Source organism: Lissotriton helveticus, chromosome 3_1, assembly GCF_964261635.1.
Source record: "Lissotriton helveticus chromosome 3_1, aLisHel1.1, whole genome shotgun sequence".
Lineage (NCBI taxonomy): Eukaryota > Metazoa > Chordata > Amphibia > Caudata > Salamandridae > Lissotriton > Lissotriton helveticus.
This window is the reverse complement of record NC_136061.1, coordinates 261,865,465-261,882,184: the sequence shown is the minus strand read 5'-3', so window position 1 is coordinate 261,882,184 and position 16,720 is coordinate 261,865,465. Positions and strand designations below refer to the sequence as shown.

Here is a 16,720-nt window from a genome sequence, read left to right as displayed (position 1 = left end):
GCAAGTAACTGGGGGTAGCATTACCTGAGAACCAGAGATTCAGAAACAGCACATAAGGTATAACGCCAGGAACCTGTGGCAGTGACATCCAAAAAGTATAAGTATGGGTATGAATTGGCATGGATTGAGGGATCTGGGCGGTGAAAGCCTCATTGAGGCATAAAAAAGCAACACTCTTAAGGTATAACACCAGAAACCTATGGCAGTGACATCCAAAAAGTAGAAGCACAGGTATCAAAGGTCAGAGAATGAGAGATCTGAGCAGTGAACGCCTCACTGAGGCAAAAAGAAGCAATACAGGAAGGCGTTAGACCGATAAGGTATGAGCATTGGGCACTGGGTACTGGGCACTGAGACTCAGCACTTGGAAGTAATCAGAGGAAACAAAACCTAAGTTCAGGACATCAATATCATAGAGATAGTATAGGCAACACCAAAGTATATAGCACGTTGGAGTTGTGGCCAGTGACATCTAAGTTTTGGCCATGGACCCACAACAACTAGAAGATGGACAATAGAACGTCTATGCCAGGGGAATAGAGGAAACCTCTGGAGCTAAGGGCATGAACACCAGTAGGCATAATACCAGGGAACACACTGACTATCAGGAGCTAAAGGAACGAGAGCCAGTGTCAATAATACCAGGGATTTGCAAATGGTACAGACATTAGGGATGACTACCAGGAGGTTTGAGCCACTGAGAAAGGAGGTAGGGGCAGATACAAGGGGACATAACACCAGATTACTGAAGTCATTGACATTCAGGAGTGGTGATCCAACTATCAGACAGCTTATACTAGAGATCTGGAGTCACTGACACTCGAAAGCCAAGGCCACAGACACCAGGGGGGAACACATAGGGCTGGAAGCACAGTTACCAAGAGCTAGGGATGAGGACAAAAATGATATTCAAGAAAGAAAGACACAGACACTCTGGAGTCTGAAGCACCACCACCATTATGTGCATTATTTAGAGGATCAAAGCAATATAAAATGCAACATGTAACTTTTGAGGGCGAATGCTTGCTCTACAAATCAGAACCATAACAGAACTCCTAGGACTCTATGTACTTCAGAGGTTCAATTAATAGGATCTGAGGTTTTGACGTACAAGAAAGAGGCACCCTGACATCGGAATGCACAACACTTTCAAATTATAGACTTTGCCACATAGAAGCTTGAAACAATAACTTCACACAATAGGGCATAACACAGATAAGCTTCAGGCGCTGAATGCTAGAAACTAGAAGAGAGCACCATAGAGCTTAAGGCCAGGAGATATGGCCATATTCTGGGTTACATTCATTGACACCAAAGGTACAACAAGTTTGTCAAAGCAGTGATATACAGGCATTCAAGGTACCACCAGAGAACATAAAATGTAGCAGCTCCAAGCCTGGGTGATCAAATATCACTGAAAACACAGTATATGACACCCAGTACTTCAGGGTACGACAACTGCAATCACCCAAGCATTTTCCCATCTCCTTTTGTGTGTTTGATGTAACGTCCTTAAGTGGCCAACGGTGTGCCAAGATGTGGGCCCCTTGCTCACTGTACTGCTGGGACCAAGCGGTATCCAGCTGATAAGCCCATGACTAAGGCAAAACTGGCTCTGGGTTGCTTTTGTTCCGATTTAGGGATTGCCTTGCTTGGCAGTTTGGGCTCCACTGCTTCTATTGGAGTAGGACCAAGACTGGTTTCATACGGCTGAGTCTAATCTGAGGTGACATGGTGGGCAAAATAATGATGGGTTGGAAAGCTCCTGAATTGCTCAGGAGCTCAGTGGTTAAACGTATTGCAAGCATTCTTTCCATCACTTTTGTGTGTTTGAACCACACTCACCCTATAGTTAGTAGTAACAGCAGTAAAATATGAACAAGCAGTTGATTACACTGCCAACAATAAGAACCAGAGCTCCCAGAGCTGGAAAGTTGTACACAAAGGCATTGTTTATACCAACAACAGTGGGGAAAAAATCAAGGGAGCTAAGACTAATGCCACCTATATGCAAGTGTTAACTTGAGGGGTTGGGCCTATACTACAGTCTAAGGTTAGACCACTCTTAGTATACAAACTTGAATATGCCCGGGCTGGAATTATTCACCACACTCTTATCTTTTCAGGTTCAGCTTCATGATTTACTGATACCTTTGTTTTTATTTACCACTAGTTTTTTAGTTCATTTGAACCATTTTCCTAATGCCAACCACATTAGATCACGTGCACCTCAGGGTATATATGGTCACGATATGCCGCATATTCAAGTTTGTATACCGATATGCAAGTAGCACCAACATCAGAGAGTAGAAAATCTGAAAGCTATGGGCCACGGGAACGCAAATCAAGACCAGCACATTTGGCAAATATTAGACGGCATGGGAAACATAGATGCAACAAATTGTGCTGTAGGTGGTGAGATGCAAGCAACGAGATTAGAAAAGTGGCAAAGTGTGGGAAAGAGGGGGCCACAGGTTCTTGCTTACAACTCAGGGAGTCAAAAGAAAATAATTCTATTAGTGTATGTCATTTGGCCACATACCTGTCCACTTCCTCTTTCATGTAGGTGGTGTAGCTGCTGCCGTCGTATGAGAGGAGTAAACCTCCATCACTCAGCCTGTGCACATCCACTTCCACATTTGAACCATTCATAATCACCACATAGGAGTTGGGAGACTGGCGAGTGACCTGGAAATCAATAAACACAAATCGTAAGGCGTGATCCAACAAATATTCACCTGATCATTTGTAGTGTTGCTATTGAGCCATGAGTGCACAGTACATTCTAATGATTTAAAAGTATGCCGCCAACCTAGCATGCGGTCGAAAACACTGCGAGCTCCAGAGATCTGGGTAAATGAAAGTATGCTTTCAGAAATCCAGTGTGTAAATGAGTCACACAATTCAGACTGTTTATAGTTTATGATATTTGTCTCTTTCAGGTAGTATACTCCAGATGACAACTGAGTTGCAAGTGGGCAAAAGGAAAAGGATCTTTAACAAATGTAAACCAAAGCCCTGCCTCACAAAGAGAGCAAACTTAAAATTGCCTGCAATAAAGGAAGGTTTTTCGAAGTCTGAAAGACTTTCTCATCACACCGCTCCAGAAAATCAGGTAATTTGGAAGAACACCGTCTGGCAAATCTCTCTTCTACTGGACCTACTTAATGATTTGCGGAGCATGAGTGACAATGGGACACTACCCTATCCTCTAACCTGAACTCAACATAAACTCAGGAGAATTTTGTATATATGTACAATTTACAGATTTATTGCCTACATCAAGTATATGCATATAGATTTGCCCCTACGGAACATCTATGGAAAACAACTTGGAGGATTTGAAGACACAAATTGCAGAGAGGGGTACAGAACTGGATACCAGAGTAACACAGCGGCAGACAGTCCACAGCGCGCAATGATAAAATACAGAGTGATCTCTCCTTCAAGGATTGTCCTACATCTGCCATGATGCATTTGGAACAAGTTGAATTACCTGAGAATGCGACAAAAGTTTCTAGAATCCGAATACTCTGGTCCCACCCTATTCCTCAGGAGGATATCAGCACTGTTATATCACTTCTGCAGAAGGAGGTGCTGGGAAATAAATCTAACCCCACACTGGAGATATGCAAGACTCTTCGGCTCCCTGCGAGAGATCGTGGGGTGAAGAGGACACTGGGAGCTGGACTCCACTGCTGGAGATGGGTAATCCCTCCGGTTGTGAGACCCACATGAATGGCTTCCAAAGGAGGGTCTCTGAATTCAAGGGAAGATAGGAGGCACCAGAGGAGGCACAGGGCATTCAGACCAGTAAGAAGGATTATTGAGTTTAAAATATGAAGCTTCCCTCTGGGACTCAGTGCTGTTTAAGGTAACCACGAAAGGAAGAACCCACCTTTCCACGCAGCAATGCAGTACAGAGTTTACCGGACAATCAAAAGTCATCTCTGTAGAAAACAAGGTGGCCTGGGGAGCCGAGGCTTGATCTGCTGTCTGGTGGCTTGGATATACAATGTGTTGCCCTATTATTGCTATAGACCAGGACAAGATGTTTGCTAGTACAAGAGATAGGATATCCTTGTTTAGTAGGACGTCCCATTTTCCTCCCTCTCAAGTAGCTCTTTCTTGAGTCTTCTGATGAGTTTACATGCTTGCCAGTGATACTGCAATGGCTAGTAAGAGGTTTTGTAAAAGTCAGTATAAAAGTCAGTATTTCCTTTTGCTCACCATGGATTTGTTTCATGGCTGAATAAGCAGGACTGGTCTAAAAATACAGACCATAGTAAAAGGGACGCTTGAAAAGTTTGTCAGACCGTTTGTAGAAAATTAACTCATAAAAGATGGATTTACTGAGAGTTGGGATTAAAAAGTGAAATGAAGATAGCAGAAAAATAAGCAGGAAAGAAAAGGTGACGAGCAGGAAGATGGAGAGTGACAGGGCCAAGCGAGTGTGAGACAGAGAAAGAAGAGGCTAGAAATCAATAAAGAGTTGAAGAAACAGGAGGGTATAGAGTATCGGAGAGTAAGAGGATGTAAGATCAAGAAAAGGGGAATTAGTGTGAAAAAGGGGCAGAGCAGAGAAGGAGTGACTTTTAGAGTTTACTTCTGAAAAACAAAAAAATTAATGATCCCTCACACCATGAAAGTTTTCTTCTAGGATGTGGGGGTCATTATTTATTTTGTCTCTCACAGCATGGCCTTTCCTGGCAGTGATGGATAGGAAAAAAAGACATTTCACTTTCCACCCTAATTAGGGCCAACCTCTAAATTGGGCCCTAAAACAGCAACCAAAGCTAATCTCTGCCTCAGACATATTAATATGCCAGGAGTTAAAAATACTTATTTTATTATAATAATTAAAGAAAAGGGTGCTTTGATATCAACGATCAGGCTTCTTCCAATAAGTCTCTGATTTTCACTAACTCATGGAAGACAACTGCTGGTACTGTCTGGTGTCATCTGTATGAAGGTCAGTAGAACAAGGCAGATCATGAATGTCCTACTCCGATGATTCTACACATTGAGTAAATAATGTACCAAAACCCAGTTGCTCTGGATGTAACAAAGAAACATAAGGGAACACAGACAGCAAGTTATGTATTAATGGAGAGGAACAACACCAACCTTTAGCGCATACTTGGAGCCTTCGTAGATGAGCTCCACATCTACCGTGTTGAGGAGCGTATGCGCAGGCAGCACCTGACCCCTAGGAGAAGACAAGAGCCATGGTTAGTCTGACATAGCATCATCCAACAGTGGCCACTGAGTGGGATGGTTTTACAAGCCCACTAGCCACAAAAATCGTGAGGGGGCAACATCCCGATCAAGCCGCTGGCCATTCAAACTGAACAAATCTATTGACAAGGGTTTTCTAGCATGGTGTGTGCACTATGAATACTCTGAAGCAGGACATGTGTTGTAGACAATGAATCACCTTTACTTCGATACATCAGGTTAGGCATTCATTGTGGTTCCTCTGCACAAACCAAAATATTTGCTAAAAGATAAAATGGTGGTCAAAGCTAAGAACAATAAGTAGGTCCAGGCAGCAGTAAGGGAATTAGAGAAAGAAACAGGAAAGGACATTGAGGATAGCATGTAGACCACAGGATTCAGAGACAGGAGGGAACGAACAAGAAACAAAATGAGAGAACTGGATAATGTGAACAGTAAATAAGGGACATGGACATTGAAACAGCTGACGGTTTAGTAAAGGGGAATACAAAATGAGGAGTAGAGTGATGAAGAACAATAAACAGAAAATAAGGAAAAGGAGACATGCAACAGGAGCTCTGGTTTACAAGAAATTGGAGATAGCAGTGAGATAAAGTGTGCCCAAAGTGGTTGAATCGTATAAGTTTACTCCTCAGTACCTATACATATATAATATTTGACCATAAAGATAAACTACAAAACGCCTCTACCTCATTTCTGGTGTAAAAAAACAAAATTTAGAACATCACCCCGATGACCTCAGGATGGAAAAGCTCTATTTAGGTGAATTTCCAAAACGATGGTTAACCATTTTCCTATCAAAATCGCAGAATTTTGACATTTAAAAAAACCCACAACAGACAATTAGGATATGCGAGACAGGAAAACTACTCAAGAAAACAGGTGAGGAGAAACAAGGACAGGAGTAATGCAGAGCGGGAACACATATGTTGTAAGTGGGAGCAGCGTTACAAGGGTAGAGCAAAAGTAATGCTACTAGCATATAGGCAGAGTTGATGCAACATACACAAGATAATAGTTCAAGGATATAGGTAAGGTAGATATGCAAAGGTACCAGGGTACAGGCAGGGGAAGAGGTGGTATCTGCAAGGGTATAGTGATTCAGGTATAAGGGGTAGTGGTACTTGGAAATATGCAAAATTAACGTATCAAGTGTACAGGTAGAGGCACTGAGGTATAAGTAAGGGTAGAGGTACTTGGTTCTAGGCAGGTGTAGAGTTCTGGGGAGGAGTAAGGGTACTAGGATTTAGGAAATTTTAAATATATCAAAGAATAGGTAGGATTGCAAATACTGCTGGCAGGAGTAGAGATACTATGGCATGGGTAGGGATATGGGTACTGAGGTATAAGAAACTGTAAAGGTACTAAGGTTTAAGTAGTAGTAGTGGAGGTGCTAGGGTACAGGTAGTGGTAGAAGTACTAGGGTGCAGCCACGTGTAGATGTATGAAGGAAGAGTAGGTGTCGCAGTAATAGGAGCTAGTCAGCGGTACAGGAACTAAGGTACAGACAGCAGTAAGAGTACTATGGAGTATGTGCATGGGTAGTGGCGCTAAGGTATAAGTGGGTGTATAGACCAAAGAAGAGGTACAGAGCATAGACCGAACAAGAGGTGGATAGCGGGGCAGCAGTGAACCACAGTGATTCAAGTACATCACAGGGGGCTTAGGTTAGAAGGCTAGTGAAGTAGTGGGTCCTCGTGGTATCTTGACTATTTTATTTCTCATTCAAACAGCATTTTAGTTAAAAGATTTGTAGTGAAGAAGGTCCACTCAGGAAGGTAGTATTTCAAGATGATTTATTTCATGAAGATAACATGTTGCAAGGTACAGGACATCATGTAGATATGTGGTAGATTAGAGCCCCACCAGGAGCTGCCTGTCAGCTGCTCAGCCCATGACCCACTGTCTCTCTGCCTCTCTCAGTCCCAACATTCCGAGGCATCATCAGACTCCAACATTCTAATGAGTCAGAGCCCAGGCACTGGCAGAGCAGGGCTGGTAAAACACCTTACAGTATAATATGCAGGATACTACAAGATTGTTTTGGATTTTCTTTCCAGAGTTCCACTTTTCTGAAGCAGACAATTTACTTTTAATTTTAAGAAATTGTCTGCTGAGAATGCTGGTGCAGACAACATGTAAGGCAAGCAAGGTATAACTAAGAGCCTGATTTAGATCTCGGCAGACGGGTTACTCCGTCACAATGGTGATGGATATCTTGTATGCCAAAACATAAATTCTATAGGATATAGTGGGATTTATATTTCAGAGGACAGGATATCCGTCACTGTTGTGATGGAGTAACCCGTGTGCAGAGATCTAAATCAGGCTCTACGTCTTAAAAGATTAGCTGTTCTCTTTCATATGTCTGTGCTTCAGCTTAAATATGTTGTTCACTTATTAAAGAACACCAAAAAACAAAAGAAAAAGCACTCTTTAGGTTGATATTTACTGCTGAAAGACAGAGACTTCTTGGAGATGTATTAAAAATAACACATTTTGTAAACTGCTATGTGATTTACAGATCATGAGTTTTAAAAGTGAATGCCTACAAATAACACATAGCAAACTCACTCTTTCAAGATAACATTCAGTGAACTCCCAAAGGTTTCTAACTGGAACACTGAATGTTACAGGGACTAGGTTAGCATTAGTGATTCTATAGGAGGGTTTGCTTGGGAGGATATGTAGTTTAGCAACATATTTATATACTTTGGAGCTAGATATCCAGGTTCCAACCCAGCATTCTGCTATATCAAAGTGTGTGATCTAAGGTAAAAACCGTTGTGTTGCTACGTTTCAGGTTTGTCTGGCAAAAATGTTGGCAACAACCGCAGCCCATACATTTTGCAGTGTGTGCTGATATAGAAAATGTATTACTTTGCACTGACCACCTATCTGAAGCTTTTGACCCCTCATGATAATAGCTAGTGTGTTTTATATGGCACGGAAAGAATTTTGTTAAATGCATTCTTATTTGTAAGATACACCCAGACATCTATGGTTCTGATGTACCGTGATGGAGTTTGCATCATCAAATGGCAATGGTCATTTGTTTGTATCTGAGCTGGATATACATGATCCCTTTCGCTGCTCCAGTCCAGTTTAAATGAATAACCATATGAGATAATACTGTAAATGTACTTTGGGGAATACAGATGAAATCACGCATGCTACATTTACCAGATTCCACAACAGTCCAGGCTTTGCCCCTGCTTACACCAAACCCACACCAGCGGGCTACTGTCTTGCCTCACCCCACCTCCTCACAATTCTCAACACCGTTGTTCTCTTGGCTATGAAGATACCCTATCTGGAAAGACTGAGATGAATAGATCTTTGATGTGTTTTACCTTTCCAAAGAATGTAGGAAGTTGGAGACACTGTTTCTCAAGCTCACATCTGCCACATGGAGTGCGCCACAGACCACCCCCAGCATGGTATCTGGTCTCTCCGCCTAGGAAGAGGAGGGAAGGTTTTTAACAACACGGCCACTCTGGACTGCTGCACAGATACGTTTTCCAGGAACCCAAAAGTAAAAGTTGACAAATGTTTTATCCAATCCTAATAAATGAACGTACATTTCTTGAACATCAGTGGATCAGCCTGGACTTACTGCTACTGTCCAAGTTTGGTATTAGTTCATCTTAGGGCTCTCAAATAAATTATATATTTAAAATGTAAACAAAAGATCTCAAACAAGACACTTTACCTATCAAGGCAGTTCAGGTGTGACTGGTCCAATAACCTGTCACAGATCTCACAGTGTGATTCAGAGAGCTGGAACTCAATGTCAAGTAGTGTGTACTCTTAAGAGTGTACGAAATGCAATATTCACCACATGACTTTACACAGTCTATGCGCAATACATTAAGGTGGTATCTGGCGTGCCTTTTAAATGTGAGGGCATGTCCAGCATGCAATTTTCAGATGCCCACCCTACAAAATATGCATAAAAAGCTAAAGATTTCACAGACTCACACGTATTTTAAATAAAAAATATTTTCACAATTTTGGCCACGGTAGTTTACATAAGAATAGGCCTCTTGAGGCGAGTCTGTGAAAAGGATTACAAAAAAGCAACACAATCTGTATCAACTTTTAGCAAATGCAATGAGAAAGAACAATTGCTATATGACCCCCTGAGCGCCTTCAGATGTTTAGAATGCTGGTGTCCAGAGAAACTGTATAACTGCCTGTCCCTCAGATACCAATCCGAACCATTCTGCATCACTCACCTGCACCTTCTCCGAAATGAGCCTGTCCAGCCAGCCAGTGTCAATGGTGTTGTGCTGGAAGCTCTCTGTCTCCAGTAGCTTGATCAGGTACTCAACAGTGGTGCGGAAATCTCCACGAATAGAGAGCTCCTTCAGTGCCACCACCATGTTGCTGTGGTAGAAAACCAAAGTCTGCGGTGAGAGAAGTCTTACAGAGAACAGCAGCACTACATAAACAGCACTAGGTGTGAAGAAAACCTGCTCTACGTGCTCGGCCCATATACTTCAGATCCTAAGGCGGAAAACAATACCTACCCATTGCAAAGGGCACAGAGATTCTGAAGGGAGGCGGGGTTTAAATCACAATCACCACACCTTAAACCCAATGTTCCAAAAGAGCAGGGATTCATGGAGAAGAATACAGATGTCTTGATTCTAGGATCTTTAAATCCCTCTTTGAATCCTAATCTTGATTCACTTTAAAGGTATGTGTGATAAAAAACAGGACAGAGTCCAGGACTCTCCTGTGAGGCAGAATGCATTAGTTGCCACTATATTTCCATAGTCAGAGTCCCAGTACTGTTCCCATTTCACCACTCACTAGGGATGTTGCGCCAGGGCAGGTAAGATGAGCTTGAAGCACTTGGATAAAAAGCTGGGAGACATGGTACAAGAGGGACTGGCAAAGTGAAAGGTCACAGCTCCAGGGTACACAAAGAGAGGAGTTTGAGAGCACATGGATGGGCTGTGAGGAGCTTGTTCATACTGATAAATTGTAAGATTGTGGGCAATACAAGCCAGGAGCGGTGCCTCATGAGCTTGTGGCACATTGGCATTCACCATGAGAATCTATGGAAACATGCACTGGAGTCTGAGGCTGAAGGGGGACATGGACTGTATGAGGAGCTTGGGGAAAATATAAAGACAGTGGAAGGAGCTCAAGGCACATGGACAGGTAGTGTGACAAGCATAGGGCAGCCTGACTCACAGATAGACAGTGGTATGTTTTGTTATATTGGTTTATATAGCATACTAAACACCCGAGAGGGTATCCAGGCACTTGGCCTGGTGTGGAGTTTGTGGTACCCACGGTGTTCATACGAAGAGCCAGGTCTAACGCTTCTACCAGAACTCAAGAAGAGAGGAGGAAGCTCTGTTGTGTTTAGGGAGGTCATTCCATGTCTTGGGTGCGATGCGGAAAAATGAGCGACCGCCAGTTTTGCTTTTGTGGATACGGGGAATGTGTGAGTGAGGCAGAGCATAGGTGTCTGGTGGGTTGATGAAAGCGTATGCGGCTGTTCGTGTATTCTGGTCATGTATTGAGTAGGGCTTTGTATGTGTGTTTGAGAAGTTTGAATTGGCTGTGCTTGTGAACGGGGAGCCTGTGAAGCTTCCTGAGCTGTGGAAGGTCGAGTACGAGACTTGCAGCAGTGTTCTGGATGGTCTGGAGTCTTTGTATGAGTTGTTTGGAGATTCTAGCATAGAGAGGGTTGCCATAGAACAGCCTGCTGCTGATGAGCGCTTGCTTGATGGTTCATCTGGTGTTCCGAGGCAAGCATTTGAAGATTTTTCGCAACACGCGTAGGATGTGGAAGCCGGAGGTGCACACTGAGTTGACTTGATGTTGTGCTTGTAGTCTTGGACCATCCCTAGATTTCTTGCGTGGTCTGTGGGTGTTGGTCTAAGCTCCGACAGGCATCAGGTGGAGTACCATGGGGAGGACCTGTTGCCAAAGAACAGTACTTCAGTCTTTTCGGGGTTGAGCTGCAGGCTGTTGGGTCGCATCCAGTCTGCTACCATGGTTATGCAGTTGGTGAAGTTGGTTCTGGCTGAGGTTGTTTTGTGTGTCAGGGAGAGGATGAGTTGGGTGTCTTCGGCGTAGGAAATGACGGTGATGTTGGATGATGTTGGCAAGCGGTATATGTTGAAAAGGGTGTGACTGAGGGACAATTCCTGTGGGACACTGCATATCAATTTCTTGGTGTCCGAGGTGAAGGGTGGCAGACTGAACCTTTAAGTTCTTCCAGTGAGGAAGGAACAGATCCAAATTGAGGGCATATCCTTGTATGCCAAAACTGTGGAGATGTGTGACGAGCTTGAAGGACATACATAGTGCAGGTAGCATGAGGGGCTATTAGCACAGTAACACTACTAGTAATGGTGCCATCAAAAATGAAATGCATAAATGCAATAACCCTTTTTCCTACTAATTTTCTATTCCACAAGCATTTATATAGGAGAATTACGGAAATATTGTAAAAACAAAATATTAAAATACATGATTCGAGAATATCGGGTCAAACGTATCATGGGACAGAACACAGAAAAAATAATATTTTTCAGGACTATAATATAGTTTCTTTTAAATATTGTTGTATATTATATGTTTTTATTTAATATAGGTTAATAAAATATTGTTTTTTAATTCATTTAATATATATTAATTATTGAAGCATCATAAGTCATCAATATATTTCATTAGGAAGCAGATTGTCGGGTTTGTGGGGATTAAGGTTGGATAGCTATTTAAAATGTTTTTCATTTTTTATAAATGTTTATGTAAATTACCTATCAATTGATATTTAGGGCCCGATGTAGGTCACCAAATACCGGTCGGTAACGGCCGAATTCGGCCGTTACCGACCGGTATTTGGTGATTGAGATGTAGGAGGCAATATTTTGCACAATCGGTAATTTTACCGATTCGGTAAATTCCAGATGTAGGTAGCACTGTTTACAGTGCTACAGGCCTTCAGAATTCAGTATTTTACCACCCAATCCTATTGGGTGATAAAATACCGAATACAGGTGTACATTCACATCTGTGCATGTACACCTGTGCCATGTGACACACAGACATGCCCTTAGGGCATGTCTGTTGCCACATGGCACACATGCCTTACTTGGGGTGCTAGAGGGTGTCAAAGTGACACCCCATGCACCCTTGCAGGATTCGGTATTTACCGAATCGGTAAATACCGAAAATACCGATTCGGTATTTCCCATTGATTCCTATGGGCTTCAAGGCCCATAGGAATCAATAGGAAATACCGATTCGGTATTTACCGAATCGGTAAATACCGAATCATACAGATTCAGTAATTCTAAAATAAGAATTCCCTACATCTGCCCCCTTCCTATTTGCCTACTCTTAAATACCGAATCGGTATGATTCGGTATTTAAGAGTAGGTAAATAGGAATTACCTACATCGGGCCCTTAGTTATTTAAATTATAAAATGTATTATTATTTCAATTATTTGTTTTTTTTAATCGATTGTTAATTTTTGAGCAGCTCAGTTCTAAAATTATGTAAAAGATTTTATATTTATTGTTTTAATTTTAATTTTTGTATTTATTAAGTAATTATTCAATATTAAAAAAAAAATAATTTGAGGTGGCCCTATTCAAATCCCGAGGCTCTCCAGAACTGTTCCCTAAGATATGGGGGAAGTGGTTCAACATGATCCCGCCGTGAACCCAGATACACAAACTGCCTTCAAAGTTGTTGTTACTATTACGCAAATTGTAATGTCGGACTGGAATGGATTGACCCTACCCATATGCACTGCTGATTTTAACTCATTGTACCTGTTGATTTGTGAGCTGCTGACAATGAAATCTCTTTGCTGTTTTAAAATGCTGAATAAAGTTGATTATCAAAAAAAAAAATAATAATAATGTTTTATTAATTTCAATTGTTTTATTTTTTGGGATGGTATGGAGGTATTTTTAATTTTATTTCTAATGGAAAACTAGTATTTTAAGAACTTAATTGTATATATCTTTAATGAATATACTTATTTATTTTAAATATGGTTAAATATTTCTATTTTGCTTTTTTTTTTAAAGGTTTATGAATTGAAATAGTAAATCTGACCCCTCCAAGTTCAACGCTTCTGTTGCTTTTGCTTACGTTGGAGTAGGAAGAGAAAATGTCACCCCTCCAAAGTCCAATACTTTCCCTACAGTTGCTCAGATTAGAGTGCGAACAGTAAATTTGACTCCTCTGTAGACTTTGCCTCCTTTTCTTACGTTGGATATGTTAGAGTGGGAAATCTAACCCCCTCAAAGGCCAACACTTTCCCTAGTGTTGCTCAAATCGGAGTGTGAATAGTATTTCTAATTCCTCCAAAGTCCAACACTCAATGCAAAGGTAGCAGAGAATGAAGTAAAGCTAGCAACGCTGGGGTTGATGAGTTGAAGAATTGCATCTGTGAATATGGGACCTGACAGCTGCAGTGACACCCTTGCAAGAGGGAGTGGAGAATGCAGACAGCTGCTCAAGGTGCAATAATATATGGATCGCAGGGTTGCCTGACAGTGGAAGGCCAAAATGCAGAACTATTCCTGGAGAAATGATTAATCCAAAATATAAACAATTAACCTTCTTGAACCTTCTTTACTATGTAAATGCACCATCGAGTGTAGGGTGCCTCCCGTTGAAATGAAATTAAATGAAAAAAGCATTTATATAGAGCATGGCTACCCGAAGGCATCCCAGCGCTAGTAGCAGCAGATATATGGAGTTCTGCCAGCTAAGCGAATAACAAGGTCTTTAACAGTTTGCGGAAGAACAAGTGGTTGGTTTCCTTTCGTAGCTGGGGTGGGAGGGAGTTCCAAAGCTTGGCTGCATTAAATGAGAATAGCCTACCCCCGCTTCTGGCTTTCTTGATCCTGGGAACAGACACAAAGTTCATAATCTCTGAGCGAAGAATTCTGTTAGGCCGGTAGGGCTGAATGTTGGTGTGAAAAATGGAGGGACCCTTTCCAGCTAAAGACTTACGAACGATGTTGTGACGGGTCAGGTGGTCAGGTAGGGTCTCTCCCTTCGGACTGGTGGTCCGCCACCCCCCCTCTCACCGTACACGTTTTCCCCACAGCTCCCACCGGATACATGGACCGAGGAACCCGAGTCCGGATGGCCGGACGAGTACACAACGTTCGGTTCCTTTAAGGAAACGACCTCGAGGGACGAGACACCGCCCCTCGCGAGCGCCGTGACGTCAAAAGGAGGAAGTAGCGGAACAAGGACGGACGGCGATTCCCTGGAAGCGGTGGAGAACGAGGAGTACGGAAGGCGGTATCCAGAGACCCGAGAGAACGAGGACGACAAGCTAGGAGGCCCACGGTTGGACGCTTCGCCCCGCTACGCTCCCACGGGAGGGGCGTGGCTTCAAGAGGTACGGGGCCGGGTCGCGGGTTGGGTTGGGAGGAGACGGCAGCCCCCGGTGTAAATAGTGTACAGTCCTGTTAGTTAAATGCCTGCCAGAACACGAGCACTTCTCGCACGCCCGTTTCTGAACTAAGCACTTCACACTGGGGGTTTGTTCCCTCACCCCTGGCCCCTCTTAGGGTACCTAGAGTGTTTCTAGAGTGTGACCCGAGTTTCCTTTCTATTTCCAGTACCGGAGAGAAGCAAGAGCCGCGAGACATCCCCTCCAGGACAAAGATCGCACGGACCCCGAACCAGCAGGAGGACGCGATCGTTGCTTTGACCAGCACCTCCCTTCGTAGAGACAGAGCCCCTGGACTGGTGAAAAAAACTTATATCCCAATAAAGCCGTCGTTGAAACCCCTATTGAAGGCACCTGTGTTTCTGTTTACCCAGACTCCATTAGGTAGTGCCGCTCCCGTGGTCGAGACCCCTCCCATCCCGGAGTACCCGGGACAACTGGTGTCAGAAGTGGGATCTCCTCCACCATCCATCTGTTCAGAAAAGATGGAGGCCCTTATCGACCACATTATTAAAGGCCAAGAAAAGCTAGAGTGGGCTGTGGAAAGTCAGCTTACGATGGCACAGGCGGACAGTGAACTGTTCACAAAGACCATAACCGCCCAGTTGGAAGGCATCCGAAATGTGCCGCCTACCTCTCAGTCCACGCCCAACGAAGCCCGCCTGCACAGTCCCCATCCCACAGGTATGGCCCTCCAGAAATACGTACACGGCGAGGACCCGGACGCTTTTCTGTTAAACTTCGAGAGGGCCGCTCGCGCTATGAGCTGGCCCGAGGAAAAATGGCCGTTCTTCTTAGCACCTCTCCTCACAGCCGAAGCCCAATCCGCTTATCAAGCAGCCAACCCCTTGGGTACGACCCCCTATGCGACCATTAAAATGGTCATATTGGACCACCTAGGCCTTGATCAAGAGGCCTATCGAGTACGCTTCAGAAAGGAGAGGGGGATTCAAGGGGAGAACCCAAAGACTCTGTTCTTCAGATTGAAGATGGCGGCTGACAAATGGCTGCGTCCGGACTTGTGTAGTAAAGAGAACATTCTAAACAAAGTGTATCTAGAACAATTCATGGAGGCGTTGCCCTATGCTACCCAAAGATGGCTGCGCCAACATGTGGGGATTACCGTAGAACAAGCCATAGAAATGGCATCCCAGTACGCGAGAGCCCAACCAAAGGCCACTCCATGGGAACAAGAGAAGACCCATAAGACAATACCTCCGCCAAGGCTGGACAAACGACCGAAAGTGGTGCCCGAGGTTTCCCTGATTTTTGAAGCCTACAGGAATGATGTCTAACATGAATAAAGGACCCCAATGCTTTGAATGCGGAGAGTGGGGCCACATAGCGAGGATGTGTCCAAAAAAACGGACCCCCGAAGAACCCATGGAAGTAGGGTACCTACCGCGAACCGTGATGTACTCAGCGGAAATGGGCAGCACATTCTATGTGAGTATGTGGATAAATGGTTGCAGAGTAAGGGCCCTATTAGACTCAGGGTGCAGACAGTCTGTTATCCAAACGCGTTTTGTCCAAAACGAACAAATTAATCCCGAGAGTCCTGTCTATATTCGGTGTGTGCACAGGGATGTGAAGCCTTACCCGGTGGCTTCCATCACCATAACGCTGCCCCATAGAGAACCCTGTACAGTCCGGGTGGGGGTGGTGGATTCCCTGCCCAAGGACATGATCCTAGGGACAGACAACCCTGAATTCCTTTCTCTCTTTAAGGAAACCCTGTCCCGACCGAGGAAAAGAGAGATTCTGCCTTCTTACTTGTCCCCTGAACCCTGGGTTATCGACAGGAGTTTTTGCTTTGCTCAGGGAGAAGACCGGACCCTGTTTCATGCCTGGGAAAACGCACATAACTCGGATGGTCTCAACCCCCAGTCATACCCGCGTTTTCTGATCAAGAATGAGTTGCTATATCGACAGAACAGAGAAGAGGGGGAACTACAACTATTGGTACCCCAATCCTTTCGGGAACAGGTGCTCTTTTTCGCTCACGCCCATTTAACAGCCGGGCATGCTG

General features: G+C 43.7%; 1 protein-coding gene across 6 annotated transcripts in view; it reads right to left on the bottom strand.

Moving 5' to 3' along the window:
* The window catches only part of ACACA (acetyl-CoA carboxylase alpha), a 1,199,721-nt gene that overhangs the window by 927,296 nt on the left and 255,705 nt on the right, over nt 1-16,720 (bottom strand). For all 6 annotated transcript variants that reach the window (XR_013608606.1, XM_078679777.1, XM_078679779.1 and 3 more), the window contains 4 exons: nt 9,477-9,627; nt 8,592-8,695; nt 5,128-5,209; nt 2,543-2,688 (listed from right to left, as the gene is read on the bottom strand). Coding sequence is in view for 5 of the 6 variants with exons in the window: in XM_078679777.1 (XP_078535903.1) it covers nt 2,543-2,688; nt 5,128-5,209; nt 8,592-8,695; nt 9,477-9,627 (483 nt within the window). In the remaining variant the exon portion in view is untranslated. The remainder of the gene's footprint in view (nt 1-2,542; nt 2,689-5,127; nt 5,210-8,591; nt 8,696-9,476; nt 9,628-16,720) is intronic.